The 22,484-nt window shown below is 38.7% G+C and overlaps 1 protein-coding gene and 1 long non-coding RNA gene across 3 annotated transcripts in view; one reads left to right on the top strand and one right to left on the bottom strand.

Moving 5' to 3' along the window:
• Positions 1-22,484, top strand: part of grm7 (glutamate metabotropic receptor 7) — a 151,831-nt gene that overhangs the window by 43,866 nt on the left and 85,481 nt on the right. For both annotated transcript variants that reach the window (XM_023811342.2, XM_023811341.2), the window contains one exon: positions 16,017-16,233. In XM_023811342.2, coding sequence (XP_023667110.2) covers positions 16,017-16,233 — 217 coding nt within the window. The remainder of the gene's footprint in view (positions 1-16,016; positions 16,234-22,484) is intronic.
• On the bottom strand, positions 15,125-21,406 carry LOC140592296 (uncharacterized). The gene is made up of 2 exons (XR_011992653.1): positions 21,368-21,406; positions 15,125-16,183 (listed from the first exon to the last, which is right to left on the bottom strand). It is a non-coding gene; the product is annotated as an uncharacterized lncRNA (long non-coding RNA).

Below are 22,484 nucleotides of genomic sequence, written 5' to 3'. Positions count from 1 at the left end.
TCCTGCAAAGTTACTGCTCCAACACACACACAGATGGTCACACACAGAGTAACGATAAATTTGAATGGAATGTTGAAAAACAGGGATATAAAAATAGAATGATATAAGGAATAAAACAATATAGAGAAGCATCCAGTATAATTTCTATTAGTCAAATTGTAAAATATCCTTGTGTGTGTATGCAGTGTAAAGAAGATTCTGAATATTCTGTGAAGGTATTTGGCAGTAGCATCATACCTTGATGTCTTGAGAAGGAGGAAGTCAACATAGAGAATCTAATTAATTCATTCATTTCTTCAATCAAAAAAGAATGTGATATAAATAACCGCTGGGAATCAAAGTGGCAGGTAATAATCATAGCACTGAAAAGGTGCTAGAGTAGGTCGTTTTTATTGGTTAAGTGTGGATCAAAGGAAAGCCAGAATAGTTAATTAGATTGTGTAAGCTATCTGAAGAGGAAACCTCCACCTTCTCATTACAGAAGAAAAGAAGAGCTATATAAAAGAAGCTATTTCGCAATAAGCAGGTGGCCAAAAGAAACTTCCCGTTTTAATTATTTCTGCATGAGTTACGTCAGTTTTCGTAACCAAGCTTTGCGTTTTCCGTCCAAAAATTATCCCCATGCCTTTGGAGAGCTTCTGTTTCTTAAAATACATTTGTAGGCTAACCGGAGGCCTGTGCCTGGCTGTCCCTGCGACGCCGCAAGGCAGGACGCCTCGCGGCCAATGAAGTGAGAGGGCCGGCTGACAGGCGGCCACGGCCGCGGGGGAGCCAGAGCGTCAGGCCGAGCCGTGCCTGCTCCCCTGCGTGGAGAAAGGGTGAGAGCAGCCTGCCATCTCTGGCACAGACTGGCAACCACTGGGAGCGGGGCGGAGCACAGAGCTGGCAGAGATCAGCCGCAGGCTCTGACGTAATCTGCCGCCTTTGGACTTCTGTGTTGGTTTTTCATTTTGCCCTGTTTTTTTCAGACCTCTTATTTACCCTTCTTTATGGAGGGTGCAGCCTCAAGCCTTCAACCATAAACACACTTCTATTGCTTTATTTAGCACATTATCCAAAAGCACATTTATATAATTATCTTTATAACGCTCATTTATGTTTATGTCTTTGGCCTGTTTGCACTGCTCTGTCCCTCGATCATATGCAAATAGTCAATATTTATTTGATCTAATCACCACAGATTTTCATGTCTACGAGTGTGATGACCATATACTGTATTAAGGTCCATTTAAATTTTTAATAACCCAGAATGCACTGCCACAATTCATGCGACAAAGAATTCTTCCTGTTTCTCTGCCTGAGGTGTAGTCTCGACACAGAGGGCAGGAGGGCAGGGCTACGCATCAGGATCGACTGTCACTGTTTCCTCTGCTGGGGAAATCTTTGGTATCTCCAAAAAGGCTGAAGATTACTGATCCCCTAAGTGCATCCTCACCAAAACCTTATACTGCGAGAGGGCAAGACTCTGCAAACGCAAAGCTAAACGGTGAATAAGTTATCAGTAACCGCCACGCATACACTCCTGGAGTGTGAAATCCATGGAGATTGCATCCTCTAGAAGGCTCTTTAAGAGTGTTTAAATGCAGCTATATATATTTGTGAGTGGCTGCACTGTGAGAAGACCTTGGTGGGTGTGATGGTTAAGGCTTTATGGGTGTTTACCATGCGCATCGAAGGTGATGTCATCAAAACCGCAGCAGTGACTGGGAGCAATTGTTCATAAACTGCAGCAAAATAGACCTATCCAATCTGTAAGGTAGATGGAGGAACGAGGCTTTACAAACATTAGGTAGGGTTCCGTGTGGGCTTTTGGGTTGCTTGCGTCCCATCATGACATGTTTGTGGGCTTTAATGAGACACAGGCATCAGAGGAGCAGCACATAGTCAGATGAGACCCTGAATGCAATATTAATCACTATAAAATACAGCAAATCTTATTAGTATATTACTGAACATCATCCCAGCGAAGCATGTTTCAGAAATGTTATAGGACAAAGGGAAGATATTGTAACAGAGAGGACAATTTTTCTTCTTGTTAATCTTCTTAGCAGCACAACACAATGCAGGAAGTAAGAAAGAGGGTCACTTGGAGAACACTTGGAGTAATCTTCTTATGCGTGATTATGGATACTAGTGTATGAGATATTGTGGATTTTCTCTTTATTATTCATTGACCTGTATTAGAATATGAACTATCTGCAGGGTGTGCCCAATATTTATCCTAAAATCTTCGGAAAGTCTGGAGTGATATCTTGAATTACAAAGCAGCTTAGCAGTGATATATACAAAAGGACCAAAGACAATTATGCTCAGTGGAGTCACCTTGGCCTTGAGGATCATGTCAGGTGTCTTCTCCGTGAATTGAAATGCTATTTTTATCCCTCCAAAGTCCAAAGAGAATAATGCCACCCCCCTTTCATCCCTCCAGCCACCCACTCCTGTCCTGTCAAATGGTCAGATTAAAGTTTATGGAGACAGACATTATGGACGTGACATGAACAGAAAAGTTCAGAGGAAAATTGCGCACAGCTCTTTAAAGATCATTGGTTCATAAGCAGCAGGAAGTCATAAGGAACAGGAAGCCATAAGGAACAGGAAGCCATAAGGAACAGGAAGCCATAAGGAACAGGAAGCCATAAGGAACAGGAAGTCATAGCTACATGTATAGATGTGAATGCTTCCTGTGGGAAACAAAGTGTGGCACACATAATGGTGCCTTTCGGCCAACTGTATTTTGCATTACAAAATGAAACAGAATGTTGAGATCTAGTTGTGTGTAAACCATTATGGTGTTTCTTTTCATAAAAACATTTGTTAATGTATGGGTCCATCTGATCAATCATAATGTTGAATCTTAAAGACTGAGTACCAAAAGCCTCTAAGTGCACAAAGTATCACAGTTTATGCTATAACATACTGTTGTTTGAAACTGATGACACAGAATCACACTGAGGTCATAAACTAATAAATAAATACAGCTAGCATTTCAATCTTTATTTTTAAACTTTTTAGTGAGTTTGACTAATGCACCTGAATGAAAACTTTTACGACGTCATCAAATTTCATTTTGCTATATGAAAGGTAATATAAAAGTTTTTCAAAACTGCACTGTAGAAAGAATACATATTATTATCTTGTCAAAAGTGGTGCTAATGTGTTATTGTTCTGTCCTGTTGTATTAGCATGCAATAGCTGCCTTCAGTGAAACAAAGATGGCACTATCGAGGTCCTCACTCTCCCAATGGCACTATTCAGAAAAGTAACCAAGGCAACTTAATTATTTCTCCAATATAATAAATTTGAAAGGTTGATTTTTGGGTTTTACACAAACACATTTATCCTAGAAAAATAATTGGATTTAAATAAACTTTAAAGTAATTAAAGGAAATTTTTAAATATTTTTGTGAGTGCCATTTTGGGCTCCTTGAGTTTTTAATCCATGAATGAAGTCCTCCTTATCACCGCTGTAGGAAAAACATGCATGAGAGTGGCAGGATTTCTGCTCCAGAGTTATTTTGCTGGTTATGATTTATGGGGAGGAACTGTTTACTAAGAGCAATAATAATTTTAGTGGAAAAATTAGAAACAATCTTCTACCATTGTGAGATTTACATCCCATGGATATAGGCCAGACTAACTGGCATACAGTAGCTACAAGAAAGGTCTGCCTGCAAAAATGCAGGTCATGTAACATTGAGTGCAAGGCTAGTCTGCTGTTTTTGAACTTATTGGTATGAAGTAGCCCACTTTCTCATTAGCTGTATAAGTGCTAATTATGCCTTTCCATGTATTTTGAAATATTTTGACTGTTTGTTGTCAACTTACAGCAGCATTTAGTAAATTGTGGTGTAACGAATACATTTATGTTGGAAGGGATGATGGGTAAAGCATTGGTTTGTGTGGTGTTTATGTTCGCGGTGAATTTATTTTTGAGGACCTCAATACTAAAAAAAAATGTCCAGTCTCATATCCAGCATTTCAGCGGAGGTAGTACTTTGGCCGGTAGATACACTGTGTATGCACATTTGTATGTAGAAGGGTTCATTTGTAAATAAAAAAAATATTTCATCCACATGCAAATGGCAGCTTTGTGTTTGATCACTCATTGTTTATTGTTAGTTAGGGTTGTCAAAGACGGTAAAGAATCACCTATTAACATCAAAAGACAGCCTGTGACTCTCTTTAGGTCTTATTTTTGACACATGAACTGTCAGTATTTTTTTTTTCTGTGAACCAGTACAAAGGGTCTTTCCTAGAGATTTATCACATTTTTGCCAAAACACAATGGTCAATGCCCTCCCTCATCATAAATTTTAACCAGGGGATGGTTTTCGTCTGTAGCTCATTAACTGTTTAAAGCCCTGTATCTTTGCTGTAGTTTGCAGGCTGAGAATTAGTGCTGGTTTTGTTTTTTTTTTTTTTCTCCTTTCGTGTGTGACCTATGATTTTGGATTCCCCTCCCTTGCCTGGTTTGTACCCAATCGACCACAGATTTCCTACCAATTCTGAACGTCAAAGTTGTGTTCTGAGTCTCTAGAATAATACCCCATGTCTGGATCCAAGACATTCAGTAATTATGAAGATTAAGATATTCAGAATTCAGTCATTACCCATTTTGCTCACAGAGGCCTCAGATTGTTTTTCATCCATGTATCCACAGCAGTCCACAAATACCCCCAAGGGAATCAAGATTATTGTAGTGAAAAGCTGATTTTTGCATAAAAATGCTTTCATCCTTACAATAGCAGAAATATTAAAACCCCAGGACTATAGTAACGAATAAATGGAATGCTGTATCAGATGGTCCTGTTTGCCTTGATTCAAATCACCTGTTTTTTATTCCAGTCATCTTTCCATATTTGTGTGCATTGCTAGTGCTCCAGATAATCCAGACTGAATGGCAGTTTCAATTGTCAAAGCACTGATAAAACAGTAAGGATGATGTTTGGCTTTTTGTTTGTTGTGGAGCACCCCCCCCCTATTCATCTCCTGTATTCCCTGAAAATGGAATCCATCCAAAACAAGGTTTGTGTCCTTTTTTCAAACTCCCCACGTAATACACTCCCTGTCATGGGCTGGTTTCACAATTCACTTGTTAAGTGATGACATTCGAAACGCATGACAATACTATTTTCGGGGCCAACCCAAGTACAAGCCAATATGCCTCAGTGTTGTGCATCTCAGTGTTTTAATTGATTTGAAATTTAAAAAAAAAAACTCTTCTTCTTCCGCTTTCCATGCAATGAGAAAGAAAAGAGGAAGTGGCTGTGGAAACCAAAGACCCATTTTCCACAATTTTTCCTGTTTAGCATTAGGATGTAATGGTACAGGAAATTAATGGTTTAGTACAAGAAAATCAAGAACATGAAAAACATAACATCAAAAAATTACAATGTACTAAATCCTTTGTTCTCTACAACTGATTATGGTCGACTATTTATAACTGAATTAGCTTGAATGCCACAGAGAGACTAACCTGCAAAGGCTGTCTCTGCCTTGCTCTGGTCCGGTCGTTCCACCCTCAGATGATGTCGTCTCATGTGTTTTCAGCAACATATTCAAATGCGGTAAAGCACCAGTGGATAACATTTGTTTTATCAACGACTGTCTCCAGTGTTTGGGTAACTTGTGTAACTAAAATGATCCCAAATCGCTCCGTTTATGACAGACTATAAACCTACAGCCACAATTAACAAGTTATGAAATGTGTTCATTTGTTTCATTGTGTGTATCAAACTGAAAATGATATACCGATGTACAGAAGAGGTACACCCATTACTCTGTTTGAATGAAGGGAATTGAACTCCCGTTTCACTCCTTCCGCTGCCCACTTTTTAAAAACAAAGTTAGCTCCCCTTTTCACCTTTAATGATGTCTTGCTAAAGAAACAAGTTATGGTAAATAATGTAACCAGATCCGCCACTGTGGTGTGTTTAGACCGTTTGGCATTGGACACAATAAAACCATTCAAATTACAGCAGAAACGCGTTAAGCGACCATTTTTTTTAAGAATGTAATAAGTGGACAGACTCTTGAAGATGCTGGGTTTAACTAAATCATAGAGCTTAAAAGGGAAAGTCGCTGTTATTCAAAGTGACCTGTCAAAGGACAAAATGTTCTGTGCCAAATTTTCAGGAGTTTTAGTGTGTTTTAGCAGCATCCTTATAACACTCAAATGTTTATTCTCCAGGCGTTATACAAACAAATAAGAAAATTCTCTGCTCCAATGAGCTTGTTGCGGTAGAAGGGTAGAAAAACTATACCAGTGTTTCAGGATTTTTTATTTCTTTTTGTCAATTACTTGTTTTCATCTCCTTTTCATTATACTGGCTAAATATAGAGCAAACAAATTATAACAATCAGATTATGGGGGATTAATCCGGTTTGTGGAAATAGATTCATGGGTGTAATGAATTATGCAGCTTGTCAGTGCTGAGCAGATTAATTCCCTGAAACTGTACAGGGCCGGTCGCATTTAACAGTGCACTGCATTGGCTTAACTTCCACGGAGGAAGAGATGATTGAATTCTGCTGCCTGTAGTGGAAATGTATTTTCAGTGTTACAATTATTGTTTCCATGGCTGTAGTTGTTTTTTATGTTCCTTTATTGAATATGTCCATGCTGTTTAAAAAAAAAGAGACAAAAATGAACAGCTATTCTTTGTCTGACAGGCAAAATAGCACTGAGGAGAAAATGAGCCCTGTAATGGAATCGCTTATTTTCTGTAGCCTCAGCTAGCAGGTCATAATGATTAATTCTGCTGCTACAGAGGCCTAACAAATGAACTTCGGCTCAGTGCTGCTCTCCGCATGACAATTTGATCTGAAGCTTGAATCATGTGACTGCTGTGTGGCATGCAGTACCATGAATTACGCAAAAAGAAGCACGTAAACATCCTTTCCTCCACCACAGTGGTCACGTAAAGTCTTAGCTAGACATGTTCCTTAGGAGGTGCTGAAGCAGCACGTTTTGCTAATCAGCTACTCAGCTACAATCTTCTGACTTTACTTGTTTATTTGTTTAGTTTTGCTTTATTTTTATGTAGTTTTTGAAACACCTGGGGGGTGACTTTTTGAGTAAAGTGCCTGAAACAACAAGCCCAGTCACGTACACACACACGCTTGTTTTTACTTCTTCCTCGGTTAACAAGCACAGAGAAACTAAATTGTTAAATCTTGTTTGTTACTGGTTCAATTACCCAAACTCAACCATGGAAGTTTAAATGTAGATTTTTAATCCTGAGGTTTGCTTGTTGAAATCCCAGGTGGAATCTCAACAAAACTCCTGATATAAATAGTTCTGGCAAACTATACGAACTGTACAGAAATTCTGAATTTCTGTGTGAAATATTTAATGTACAAATGCTTTGCAAATAACGGTGTAATAAAAACTATCTGACACATTTGAAAATACTGTCTGGTGTTAATTAACGGCAACGAAGCAGGAGACTCTGTCTGATTGTCAAAAACAGCTTGATTTAATCCCTCCCAAGAACTTGTTTTCTCTGGGGTTTTCAGATGATATAAACTGTAGCCCCATAACCAGAATGGTGTTTGATTGGCCAGAAGATCAATTAGGCAAGAGACATGCGAATGGTCCATTAAATTCACTCAAGCCAACAAAATACTTGCTTGTGATGTTTGAAGACAGCGAATCATTTCCTCTTGGAATCCTGTACTTTTCAAAATCAGAGGGCTGTTATGGGTTTTGCATTACACGCAGGATTTCCACAGCAAGGGGTACGAAGCATGGGGGCCTCACAACTTAGGGGTGTGGCCTAGTTTTCCTCCGGTCAGATGGAGTTTCTGGCACTTCCTCAGACATGCAGTTTAAGCTCCTTGGTGTCTCTGAAGTGCCTTTAGTGATGCCATTCGAATATGTTCCTACATCCATTATTCAAATTAGAGGTCGACTCCAAGGCATTGTTAAAAATGATTTTTAATGCCCTTAATTTGGACAGTTTGTATCCCAGCAAGTTGGAGATCTGTGCCTGTATCTCGAAGGTCATGGGTTTAACTCTTGTGGCCGGCAAAGTAATCCTATCACTATTGGGCCCTCGAGAAAGGCTTCAAGGGTTCTAGATGCTGCCGGACACTGCGTTGTGAACCAAGGACTTACTCTCACCTGTATGTATGTGTGGGTGTCTGTGTCTTTCATGTAGATCAAGATGGGATGTGTGAAAACCGTCTAGTTTCCCCAAGGGGGTGAATAAAGCACCTTTATTCCATTTTTTGGTTCTGTATAAAAATGAATAGTTCAGATCATGCAGAAGTATTCACCATAAATGATGTGAGGTGACCAGCTGAGAGGATAACTTGTGCTGGCAGGAAAGCTGTGAAAAAGCTAATTTTATTGCTACCACTGGGTATACCATACAGCAGGCAACATTTGGACTGATCAAACTTAATGGAATATCTCCTGATGCAATAAATTTACAGTCTTACCTATGCAATACAAATGTATCGTCCCTTATCCTAACCTATGCTGTTGCATTAGATACAGGAGTCTGCAAAATAATAAATTATTGTTATTACTATCATAACTATTTTCTGATAATCATTAATCATAATCATAACAATGACTCAGTTACCAAAGCCAGACAATTGGAATCTCCTATTCAAACATTCTGGCTTACAAACAAAGTGAAATATCAGTTCAAGTCTTAGTCTTGTTTCATCTTAAAGTCATTCATAAATAATAGCTCCTCCCCGGTCACCAAACTGACAGCAGTCCTATGTCACTAAAATCTGTGAAAAAAAAATAATTAGACCATCAATCACCTCTTAATATTTATTTTCTATTATTATTTTGGTTTTATGAGCTCATTAAAGAAGACATCACCTAGCTCAGTTTAAGTTTTTGTTAACAATCATCAGTGTATATGTTTGCCTTTAGATATATACATTGAAATTTGCTCTTATTCTTATTATACGTTTCCTAGTTTGAAGCAAACACAAAAACTGAAAGGATAGGAAGAATTCTGTGACATTTCTGAAAATACGGTCACAGACATGACAGCTAAATCTGGAGTCTTGCATGAATTCAACTGAATAACCCAAAGTCATGTTTTCTGGAAAAATAAAACTCCAGCTTTCCATGTCACTCCAGTATTTCTTTGTCTGTCCTGTCCTCCTCCTTCAGGAAGCTCAGCTAGTCCTGCAATCTCTCTCTCTCTCTCTCTTTCTCTCTCTCTCTCTCTCTCTCTCTCTCTCTCCCTCTCTCTCTCTCCTCTCTCTCTCTATATATATATATATACACACACACACACACACACGCACAGTAAAACCTGTATTTTATGGCATTCCCTTGACATTACATTCTACTGCGGGTTGTGCTGGAGATTAAACTGGTCTGGTCACCTTGCATCACTGGCACCCAATGCCTCTGTTGGCATGTAGGACATTGACAGACTGAAGAAACGTAACATTGCTCGTTCATGTTTTCATGCAGGTTCATGTGTGAATGGGTAAATCAAGACTAACCCCTGAATGCAGACATACAGTATTAGTAGCAAAACGAGGTGTAATAACAGCAAAATGACAGCAACAACAACAATACTACTTCTACTAATATAATAGTTCTTCTACAACAAAATGAATAACTGATGCAGTTCTTGGTATTAGTAGTATTAGTAGAAGTAGTATTGTAAACAAAATTCTACATTAATGCAATTAAAAGTACAGGTTTAGATCAATTATTTTACATCCAATATATGTTTGTCTCTGCCTTCTATTTTACAAGAAATGTGCCTTAAAGAGCAGAGAATCCAAACAGCACGTATGAGAGAAGCATGTCACCGTGCTATAATAATACAGTCAGGACCATAAATAACAGTTTTACTGTTTACTGAATATATTCCAGTATACGATGGGCATGGACATGAAGTGCAGACTCTCAGATTTCATTTTAGGGTTTCAGGGTATCCACATTCAAATTGGATGAAGGGTTTAGGAGTTTCAGCTGGTTAACATGTGCCACTCTCTTTTTAAAGGGGCCAAAAGTAACTGGACAATTCATTTAAAAGCTATTTCATGGACAGGTGTGGCCAATTCCTTCGTTCTTTCCTTATCAATTAAGCAGACAAAAGGACTGGAGTTTATTTGAGGTGTCTTGTTTGCATTTGGAAGATTGAGGTGTGAACATAAAGCATGCGGTCAAAGGAACTCAGTATGCAGGTTAGGCTGCGAAAACAGAAAAAAACTATTTGAGAAAATCCACAGTTTGGTACATCCTGAGAAAGAAAGAAAGCTTTGGTGAATTCAGCAAAAAGGCCTGAACGTCCACAGACGACAACAGTGATCAAAATAGCACCGAGGAGAATCACAGAATCATTTCCATGGTGAAGTAAAACCCCTTCGTAACAGCCAACCAAGTGAACAACACTCCCCAGGAGGTAGGCGTGTCAATATCCAAGTCTACCATAAAGAGAAGACTGCATGAAAGCAAATACAGAGGGTTCACTGCAAGATGCAAGCCACTCATAAGCCTTAAGAGTAGAAAGGCTAGATTGGACTTTGCAAAACAACATCTAAAAAAGTCAGCACAGTTCTGGAACAGCATTCTTTGGACAATGAAACCAAGATCAACCTGTATCAAAATGATGGAAAAAAAAGTATGGAGAAGGGCTGGAACAGCTTATGATCCAAAGAACACCTCATCATCTGTAAAACATGGTGGAGGCAGTGTGATGGCTTGGGCGTGCATGGCTGCCAGTGGCTGCCAGTGGCACTGGGTCTTTAGTGTTTCTTGATGATGTGACACAGGATGGAAGCAGCTGAATGAATGCTGAGGTGCTCAGAGATACTGTATCATGTCTGCTCAAATCCAGCCAAATTGATTTGGTGACATTTCATAATACAGATGGACAATGACCCAAAAACACAAAGTAAAAGCCACCCAGGACTTTATTAAAGCAAAGTAGTGGAATATTCTTGAATGGTCAGTCACCTGATCTCAAACCCATAGGGCATGCATTTCACTTGCTAAAGATTAAACTACAGACAGAAAGACCCTCAAACAAACAGCAACTGAAAGCTGCTGCAGTAAAGGCCTGGCAGAGCATTAAAAAGGAGGAAACCCAGCGTCTGGTCATGTCCATGAGTTCAAGACTTCAGGCAGTCAATGCCTGCAAAGGGTTTTCAACTAAGTATTAGAATTGAACATTTTATTTGCAGTTATATTAATTTGTCCAATTATTTATGAGCCCCTGAAAGGAGGGGATTGTGTAGAAAAATTACTGTAGTTCCCCACATTTTTATGCAATGTTTTTGTTCTACCCACTGAATTAAAGATGAAAGTCTGCACTTCAATTGCATCTGACTTGTTTTTTAAAAAAAATATTGTGGTAATGTACATTACTTAAAAATTGAAAAACTTTGTCTCTGTCCAAATATTTAAGATTCTGACTGTACATTATTTGACTTTGTGTCTTGAACAAAGAGAGTCACTATTTCATTAGTATGGAGTAAGCCCTTCTCTTAAAAAGAGGTCAAAGAGGTTGATTAATGGGTTGTGTTCACACCCTATGGATACATAAGTTTGCAATTCCAGGTGTGCAGTACAGGGTCCCATTATTTGTCATATTTTAGTAAGCAAATAATTACATTTTTTACACAAATGATGTCATACACCTGGTACAGATATATGCCCCAGAATTTTGTTTTATAAGATTTATGAGGCAGTAAATTTTTTGCATTATTTTTATTCTTCCAGCATATGATTGCTTGGTCTGGGTGGCTTGTAGCCTATCCCAGGCAACATAGGACTCGAGACTAGGGAGCCCGACACAGAGCAAACTCAATCTCAAACACACAATCACAGTCTACGGGCAGTTTACAGACAGTAGTAGTAGCAGTAGTGTTTTAGGCTGTTTGTGAAATCTGTAACGAGTCCTGGGAAAACATCTTGCGCTTTCACACGGTGGTGGTTTTCTCAAATACTGTTATTTATCACCGTGGTGTTTTTTTTTACAGCAGAATCGGTGCCTCAGGACAGAGATAGTTGCCGCCGTCATTAGCATTTGAATGTATAAGGTAGCAGTAGAGATTAAAGTGGCCCGTTCCACAGGTGGTCTGACATGTGGGTGTTCTCAATCAATGGCCGGCAGTTCTGGGGTGGAAAGCTGCAAAGGACAGGGCTCAGATATAATTTAACTTCCTTTGTCTGTGTTGTAGTAGAGATGGAGAAGCATGCGGACAAGATTGATAGGAGACTATATGGATGTGGCCTGGCTGGGATTGATACTCTTCTGAAGTCCAGTCGCTCATTTTTCAGCCTTTTGTAGATGCTGTGTGGAAGCTTTCACCTTGTTTTGTAGACAATGGAGTTGGCTGAATTCAGTCCTCTTCCAAAGCCTGAAAATGTGGCACTCTGCCCTTGTTTTGTTATTTATGATACTGAGGAAGTAGTATTAATCTTCACAAGGACATTATTCTATGCCACAAAAGGCTCAAACGCATGGCATTTAAAGGGCCCTTTTTAAAGATATTGTTCAAATATAACAAGAAAATTATAGGTTTAAAACAAACAAATAACTGGGCAGGTGGGAGCTAGATGCTTTCTAACATGTGTGGTATGTGTGCATTGTGAGCATATATGAACAAGAAGGACCACTGCTTATATTATCAGCTTTGTGCATCATTATTCTGCATGTAAACACTGTATCTCTAACCATTGCTTTGCAAAAACCTATGAGACCAAGCAGCTTTCGTGTCGATATTCTCTTTTTGGCAGAATCATTTTACAGCTGGACAGCTATGGATTAACATGAAAGCCCTGTTATCATTAAGTTATAAGGGATCAAAAGGCTAATAGAAAAAAAGGCCGTTAAGTGTCACCTTACGGAAACTGACAAATGAGGAAAATTCGTGTAGACTCTCTCCTGGGATGCAATTAACCTTCAGAAGCCAAAAGTCCTGACTGGACTTATAAGAGGTCAAATTATCCAAGACCTCTGTTTAAATTATATTGCAGCAGCAAAACTCCTTGATGAGTAAAACCAAATTACAGGTTTGTTGTGGTCCTTTTTTTGTACAAATTACAGGGCATCTGTGTACATCAACACATAATGATCAAATGCCCTACAATGAAGCAGTTGTACACTGGACCTGCATCAAAATTCTCTCGATTTTCAGTGTACAGTGTTCTTCATCTAAAATCATAGCAGTAAACATACTGCTGCATATGTAAATGAGTACATCACATCCAGAATGACCCCTCTAAACTGTTTTCTCTACTTGAACATTTATGTAAATGAGAGAATTTAGAATTAAAATCACAGAACTGAATGTAAATAACTTATAAAGTATTACTAAAGCAGAAGGCCCTTTTTCAGAGATATATTCATATATTCATGAATTTTACAAATGCATTACACGTTATTCTTATTGTGATTTGCACTTGCACTGAATACAAATGCATTCACACAGTTTGTTTGCATGAACAATTAACAGTGTTTTTATAATTATTATACTGTAAGCTGCTTCCAAATTTACGTTCTTTTGTATAGCTATGTATCAGCTCAATGGTCAGCAGAGCCTTTCTGGGGACTTGAAATGGCAACAGTCGAGGTACAAGCATGGGTGGATCCTGGCAAGTGCAAGATGGTCAGTTTCCCAGGGCAGCATCTTCTGAGGAGGTGCAGAATCCCCCACGCCCCGCCCCAGTCCTTCAGAGTGTGCGTACCATCGGGTGGTGAAGCTCGCCCAGGGTGCCACATTGGCTTTGACTAGCACTGGGTACAATTCTAATGCCACCATGGTTTTTAATGCGACTTAGACTGAAGCAAGAACTTCCTGTGTATGACAACTTATAATGTAAAAAAATTAGTGCTGTCAAACGATTAAAATTTTTAATCAGATTAATCACAGGGTTGCTGTGGATTAATTTAGATTAATCACGATTAAATATCATTCATTTTTAATCTATATTAATCGCATTTCATTTTGCATGAGCAAACAGACTCAAGAAAAAAGGGAATATATATGCACTTAACATGTTTTGAACACCTTGAACATGAGTCGGATGCATTCCATCTGCCACAGAAGTGCAATACCATGGACACATATCAAAAAGCAAGAATTTTTGCTTAGCCGGACAACTTGTCGTATTTAAGGTACCTCAGTTTAAATGGTCTTTATCTTCGTTCACTTACAATTAGCCCGAACTACCGTAAATCCGACAAATAATCCGACTAATCATGAAATCCAATCCTAGCCCGGTTAATTGCCATTGTTAGCAATATCAGTTGATAACACAATTACGCTCAGTGCTTTACATATAAAACTCCATAACAACACGTCCACAGAAGTTGGACGGTATAGTGTGTGCGACCGATTTAATGAGCCACAAATGAGAAGTAGTGCTTAAACAGTATAAAACTACAACTTTCCCTTCTGTTGATAAAAGGCGCAGCCATCTTGGATTCTGAACTCGGGATTCTCTGTGCTGCTCCGAGATATTTCTCGCAACTGCGAGAAACGGGAGCGCTCATGTTGTCACTTCCGGCTCCAAAACTCGGAATACAAGTTCCGAAGGGCAAATGGAACGCACGAAAACTGCCCGAAATGAGACATTTCAGGGATTTTGAGTCATTCTGGGCTGCAGATAGGTTAATTGCATTCAAAATTTTAATCAGATTAATCATGATGATGGATTAATCCGCATTAACCCGTTAATTTTGACAACCCTAAAAAAAATATATTGTCAGAGGATCTCTGGCTGTGAATATTTCAAGATTATGTTCTGTTTACTAAACTTTCATTTTTCAGTTCCTGTTTGAAACAGGATGGATGCTTGGACAGCAATACTGTATATTTATCAATATTTCTGCAAACAACTCGGTACAGCTGAGAAATCCTTGGGAACGACATACTACGCTGATAATTACGACAGTCCTTCAAGGCCAGTCGATTGTGTACGATTCAGGGGCTTCATTGATTATTAAACAAATACATAATTCATGTTAATCGAAGGTGAATGGAAAAAAGTTTCAGATGGGTAATAATATTATGAGAAGTACATTATCATGCGCAAGAAAAAACAGGTAATAAAAAGGTAATATCGCAATATGCTTGTCACGATCGGGTAAGAAGGCGAGCAGGGAAGCAAGAGAGCAAGCCAAACTTACGGGCAATCAGGGGTTTAATGGTTCAACGGACAGACAGGTAGAGACATCCACGGACACTACAATGACAGATCTGACGAGACGTACTCAGACGCGGACTAAATACACAAGACTAGCCAGAAATAACAGGACACCGGTGATCACAATCAGGAATTGACACGAGGTAATGAGGGGGCGTGGCACACACGAGGATCGTACGGAGCTGGGCGTGACAATGCTATATAGTGATATAAATTTAGGTTTTACTATGAATTTATATAAGGCATATAGTAATGGGAAAAATATAGTCAAAACCATCAAAACTGAATTAACAGATTTTGTAATACAAATCTATGGATACTAACACATATTAAAATTTTCTAGCTTCAATAGCAACCCCTCCTACTTAAATTATATTGTGCTAGATGGTGTTTTTGTCTTTTTAACACGCCATTTGTAAAGCTTAACTGCACAATTCACGTTCTTCTAAAACTTTCCTTTTTGAATCTTCTGGGTTATCATTATTTTGTCCGTCCATCTGTCCGTCCGTCCGTCCGTACTGTACATTCATCTGTCTGTCCATCTAATTTAGTGCTGTAAAAGGTAAATTGTAGTCTAGATGTTTGCAAAATTCTCATGGGGAATTCTATGAAATCACTAGCTACTGGCTGTCATCCACTTGAGGATTTAAAAAAAAGTTAAAAAAAAAATTCAAGTTGTATTACTTAGGCTAATGGTATATGCTTTACTTGGTGTACATCCCCTTGTAAAATAAACATGAAGAACAAATTTTTAATTGCCTTTTGGTGAAGTTCTCCTATAGGGTTCCACAAAACACATGCCTAGACATCCAAAGCCTCTTATTCCGGAAAAGTTCTCTGAGCTGTGCTGTGCTCCCTCATCTCTCTTCAGATCCCCCAGATCAGCTACGCATCCACCGCCCCGGAGCTGAGTGATGACCGTCGATACGACTTCTTCTCCCGCGTGGTGCCACCGGACTCCTTCCAGGCCCAGGCGATGGTGGACATCGTGAAGGCCATGGGATGGAACTATGTGTCCACGGTGGCCTCAGAAGGCAGCTACGGAGAGAAAGGCGTGGAGGCTTTCATGCAGCTATCTAGAGAAGCAGGTGAGTGAGCGAGCTCCGAAATATAAAAAATCAAAGGGTTTCTAGAACACAAATATATATTCCATTGTGCATTTTAATTTTAAACAACCAGCTTATTTTATAATCAATTTGAACATTTATAGATGTAAAATATTTGCTAATATTGTACTGTACATTTGCCAGGCTGAAATCATATGTTCAAAACAAGATTATTCTGAATGTCACAGGGGGGAAAAAACATCAAAAATGCAAGGCAGCATTATTAAACTGGTACACCTCTGGGCAGATGAAATTTTCATGTTAAATTCCCTACTTAGCAATGATTAAGAGGTCAGTTGAGGATGTGCAGTTGAACTAAATGTGTAGTGACATTCAGCCGATTATGACATTGTGCAGTGTGACATTATGTTGTGTATAAGATTTCGTCTCTTTGTAGGAGATCCTGTAATTAAATAGCTCGAATAACGTGAAATGAGCTGTTGAAAAGCTGAATAATTTCATTTCACTTTCATAAGTTTTGAGTGATTTCCCTGCAGTGGTAATGATGTGTCTCTGAGTGATGAATTTTCACAATTTCACATTTTACCCTCTGTCACCTCCGTCATGCATTAATGCCTTACAGATGTTAAATAATGGTCATACATGCTTAATGAATTTTTGTTTAAATAGGAAGTATTGGTACAAACAGCCTTTGCACATGTTGAGACAATGTCTTTTTTATTACTACAGTATGGGGTCATTTTCTACTATTATTAATATATTCATATGTTTAGTTTCTTTTACTTTAACAAATTGTATAAACTTGTAATAATTTAGTTTAATCTTTTGTCTTAAAAGCTATCCACGGCTTTCTCACTGCTTCATAATACTAAAATAATGAAAGGTTAGTCATTGGGACTGTTTTAGGTTTTGGTTTTCAGTAATATGACTGACTTTTTATTTCTGATCTAGTTTTAGTTCAGTTTTCCTGGGTTTTGGTCAGGTTAATTGTGGTTTCTGTATTTTAATACTTAAGTATATTTACCTTTAGAGTCCCACCTCCCTAGCTGGGTGTCATAGTGTTGAATAACTGAGATGCCCCGAATCAGGACAATAGCTGAAACTCCTTCACTTCTATGTATTATGTGTGCATAAGTCGGCATGCACAGTCGGCATCTTGTTGCAGTCAGGCATGTATTATCTGCCTCACTTGTATGTTACGTTGGATAAAAGTTTCTGCTAACTAGAAGAATGTATATTTCAAGTGGACCAACTGGCTAAGAGAGGAACTAGCCACAGAATATACCCTAAAATTCTTAAATCCAAGGCTTCGATGTCAGAAACTAGCCTACATTTCAATAGAAGCTCAGGCACATAAAAAGGTGGCCTACAGTGTAGAGGAATGAGAAGAACATGTTTATGAATATTCACTAAACAAGCTCCATACATACATACATACAAACATTTTCTGTAGCCTCTTGTCCTATGCAAGGTTGCAGGGATCTGGATCCCATCCTGGAAGCTATGGGTGCAAGGCAGAGAATAACTCAGGATGGGACACCAACCAATCACAGGGCACACATACACATGGACAGTTTGGTACCTCCAGTTCACCCTAGCATGTTTTTGGACTGGGTGGGGGGGGACTGATGTACCCAAAGGAAACCCCACAACTATACAGAAAGAACATGCAAACTCCACACACGAAATCAGAATAGTGACTTGAGCCATGGTTCCAGAGGTATGACTTTAAATTAAGTATAAATGTTTTGCATAAGTAAGTGCTATAATAAATGATATTCTGGAATAAATTCTATGGCAATATTAGTGCTATAAACAAAGAGTTATATCAGGCATGGCCTTCAGCACAGTGCTTCACTGGGGTAACGCCATCTATGCATTGTTGTAGGGAAAGCTTTGCTTTTCTTCAGTGAGGAAAGGGAAGCTTGTCAGGCCAGAGGGCAAAATGGTCTGAGTTTAATGCATGCAAATCCTTGGAGGAAAACTCGTTTCAGTCTGTAGAAGACCAAACACTGGTATGAAGATTAAGACAATGACCTCAAGCACACTGTCAGAGGGAAACCATGGAAGGGCTTAAAATTGGAAAGTCAAACAGCGGTTTAATCAAAATTTGGCCAAATATAGGGAAATTAATAATTAGAGAAATGACAGAGATTCTTCCAGTAAAAAATTATCTCGCCTTTCTGAATGCACCCTGTTTCTGTATTTCAGAGGAAAAAAAGAAAACTTGGGCAAAAAAAGAATAAACAAATAAATGGAGTTTCCATGTTCTACCTGTGTTGCGAGGATTTCCTCTGGGAATTCCAATTTTCTCCCACAGTCCAAAAACATGTAGTTATGCTAATTGGCATCTCAGAATTCCCTACAGTGCATGATTGCATACGCGAGTGTCGAATGAATGTGCCCAGTGATGAACTGGCATCCAGTCCAGGATGCATCCCAGGCTTGTTCCTTATGCCGCTTTTAATGGGTTTCAGCTCCCCTATGACTCTGACCAAGATAAATGATTGGAAGATGGAGGTATAAATAAATAAAGGGGAGCATAGTGGCTCAGTGGGTAGATCTCTTGCCTCACATTTCCTCATATCGGGCTTGAATTCTTCTTTCTGTGTCTCTGATCTGCTCTGTATCATATGCAGGGATGGACATAACTGGCACGCAAGTACGCATTCACCTTTAAAAACGATATGTGTGACAATCGATTGTGGTAACAGTGTAAATGCGTACTTATTTTATGTGCATTTGAACTGATATGAAAACAAAACATAATGCATTTTAATCTTTATATGCTAACTCTACTTCATTTGTGGTATACAGGTTAAAATGCAAGGTATTTTCTTGTCACAGCAGCGCAAATGCACATAAAATAAGTACGCATTTGCGCTTTTGCAAACAATCGATTGTCGCACGTATCGTTTTTAAAGGTGAATGCGTACCAGTTATGTCCATGCCTAGGATAATATGCTTATCCTACATGCAGGTACTCCACTTTCCTGCAGTCCAAGTACATTAAATTAAGCCAGTGGTTCCCAACCTTTTTTGACCTGTGACCCCATTTTGACATCACAAATTTCTGGCGACCCCATAGACCAGGATTCAACTCTGGACCTCGATTCCAAATCCAGGCCGTGTTTTCAGTTCTCCCAGGTAGTTGTTTAATAATTCCTGATTCTGATTGGTCAGAGGCTTCACACCTGACTGACAGGTAAAGGAAGGCTGGAAAACCAGCAGTGCTCGGACCTCGAGGACCGTGAGTTGAATAACCCTGCCATAGACATTTTTTTTCTAGAATTAGTTTTTATGTTTGTTATACCATGTTGCAAATACAGAGTAGCCAGATTAGTACACAGTCACATTTTATTTTCCCTGATCACAGTTAGGTGAGCTTGTCTTCACAAGGCTGAAGGTGATAGCGATCATTTTATTTGAACTCATTCATATTATTTATTGATATTTATGAATGTGAAAGAATACAGTTGTTTAAGATTGTATGTGGTGTTTTAATCATAATTTTTAAAAGAATAATAATTAGTTGAAAAAATATTTTTTATCAGTAATTTTTTTTTATCAATTACTAGACATTTCAGGGGACCCCATTTGAATTTCAGGTGAGTCACGACCCCAAGGTTGAAAAACACTGAATTAAGCAGACTGGTGTCTATAAGCTGTCTGTAGGTTGTGCATGTACAGTATGTGGCCTGTGATGGCATTCATTCCACAGTGTACCCCTGTGCAGCCTGGGGTTGGCTCTGGGCCCGACCGTAACCCTGTCCAGGATAAGCATTTGGAACAAGGATGAATGGATAAAAAATACATTGACTTGCCAAGTAAATTTCACCCATTTATGTCTTATAAATAAATCTACTAAGCTGATAACAAAACACTCAGTCATCTTAATACATAAAAGGTGATGACATTTATGTTATCATTTCTTATACTAGGTAAACAGCTTGTTTCCTATCTTTAAAGGAGAAAGGAGTGGACTATAGGGCTATTACACTGTTTCATACATTAATTTACATTAATCTATACTAAAAAATAAATTAAAAGAAACCTTGCCACCAAAAATGGGCATATATTCACACCATATGAGGTTTTTGTTTCAGTTGAGCAATGAGACAGATGTAAATAAGCACCCAAAGCATCAATCTTTCCCTTTGTGATATAATTTGCTATGTCATGTGTAAACCATAGATTATTCATTTTAGTCTGAAGTAGGGCTGTTTTCGACTAAGGATTTTCATAGTCGAATCTGATTCGTTCGATTTTGCCGTAGTCGACTGATAGTCGAACCTTTTTTTTTTTTTTTAGATAGCAGCTAGATTTTTTCCATTTCAAACAAAAGAGTTAAAAAAAACTAAAAGAAAAACAAAACATGGTGTGTAACAAATACCTTTTATTCATTTAAAGCCAAATTCACAATCAGAATCTAGTGATCCCGGAAAATAAAATAAAATAACTGTCGTATTGCACAGCCTTGTATGCAAGGACAACATCAGCCCCTAGCGATTGTGACGTTGTCTACGTATAAGCCCGTATAAAGGATAGACATGTTTAATGAGGGAACTAACTGCGCAAAGTCATGCACTTTTTATCTAGATGTCTGAAAAATTGTTTGAATCTCCGGTCTCAAATGAAAAAAAGTTGCACAGAAGGACCATTGTCAGCATCAGCTCAAGTAAATGGTAACCACGCTTTCGAACAAACACTTTTCTCCGCCATGCATTGTTCTTAGCAGCTCTGTGTCTCCGAGGACTGCGCTGTCTGTGATCAGGGCAGAGTAACGCAACTCTCACACACGCTGCAGTATTTGAGAGCTGCCTGCTCCGCCCCACACACTCACAGAGTGAAACTCTCCGACACAAGAAAAAAACATAACTGATAACATCGGGCTGATATGGTAATAATTAAAATGTTAACAATTAAAATGATTTTTAACGATTAAAAAACATCTGTGAGCCCACCAATAAGCGCACAAAACGAACTCTATTAGAATCAATGATCCTTAATGTTACCTGTAAGATACAGTTGGTTGAAGGCTCATTATCATTACCCCAGTTCCCAATAGCGTAATTCGCGTTTTCTTTTAAAGCAACATTTCATAGCAAACTACTTAAATAAACAGGTCATTGAAAGATCAGAATTTAAGCCTTACCGTTTTATCCCAGGACTCTTCCAAAACTTCTGGCTGTGGTCCTGCACAAACCAGCATGGGTCACGTGTTCCACAGCAACAATAACACTGGGCTGCCCGCAGACGTGCCTGTCTGAAAATCGGCGTAGTGCACTCGGATATCGGCCGATGCCGATACATTAAAAAATGCTAAATATCGGCCCGATATATCGGCCGGCCGATATATCGGTCGACCTCTAGCTGCTTCTCATTGGTTACATAACACTTTCCTACTATTCGACTATGAGGTTCATAGTCGAATCAGACGTCTACGAATCGAATCGTCGAATCCTCGACTATTAGAAGTCAGCCCTAGTCTGAAGCGCATCTGTTAACCTGAAATTGATTGGTTTGCAATTTTGTCAACATATCTTGCATCTTCGCCGGTGGACTTGGGCTCCTTATGGAATCTATACTTACATATATAAGTGTGGTTTCACGTTCTGTCATAAAGATACATACACAGAATATGCAACTGTGATATAAATCAGCACAAAACAAAATGTACTCAAAATTACTGGAACAATGGTCAATTCTTTTTGAAAGTCATATTCAGTTTATATAGGATTTAGATGCCTAGTTAGACATTTCTGATTTGGTACGAAGAACTGCGGCTGATGTGTTATTTGAGACTGAATCTGTGTAATCATACACTCAAGGCTGTCTTTTCCATTATATAGGCATGAATGTCAAAATGAAGAGTGGCGTGACTCTGTGGACTAAAAAAAGGCAGAAACCCTTCCTTTTACTGTCCCCTAATTACTAAGTAATTAGCTGAAAAATATACAGTAATTTATAGTATATTATCGGACAATTACCACAGGTAATACAGAGAAACTACAGCCGAAATAATAATGAAAATCTCCACTATTACCCTGTAACTCTGGTAACATAATGGAAGCAAAGAAGGCTTCCTTTTACAGTTCAGTTTCACCTTGCTTACTTACATTGTTATGTTTTACTTAATAATGATGCAGAACATACACAGTAGATGTTTGAGTTGATTGCATGGAAAAGGGAATAATTGTATTACAAAATATATGGTAAGAGCCTGGTAATACCATGGAAACAAGCAAGACGTCCTTTAACAGTACAGTATC

The sequence above is a fragment of the Paramormyrops kingsleyae genome, chromosome 8, assembly GCF_048594095.1.
Source record: "Paramormyrops kingsleyae isolate MSU_618 chromosome 8, PKINGS_0.4, whole genome shotgun sequence".
NCBI lineage: Eukaryota > Metazoa > Chordata > Actinopteri > Osteoglossiformes > Mormyridae > Paramormyrops > Paramormyrops kingsleyae.
The sequence above is the reverse complement of the archived record's forward strand: the minus strand, read 5'-3'. Positions and strand labels throughout refer to the sequence as shown.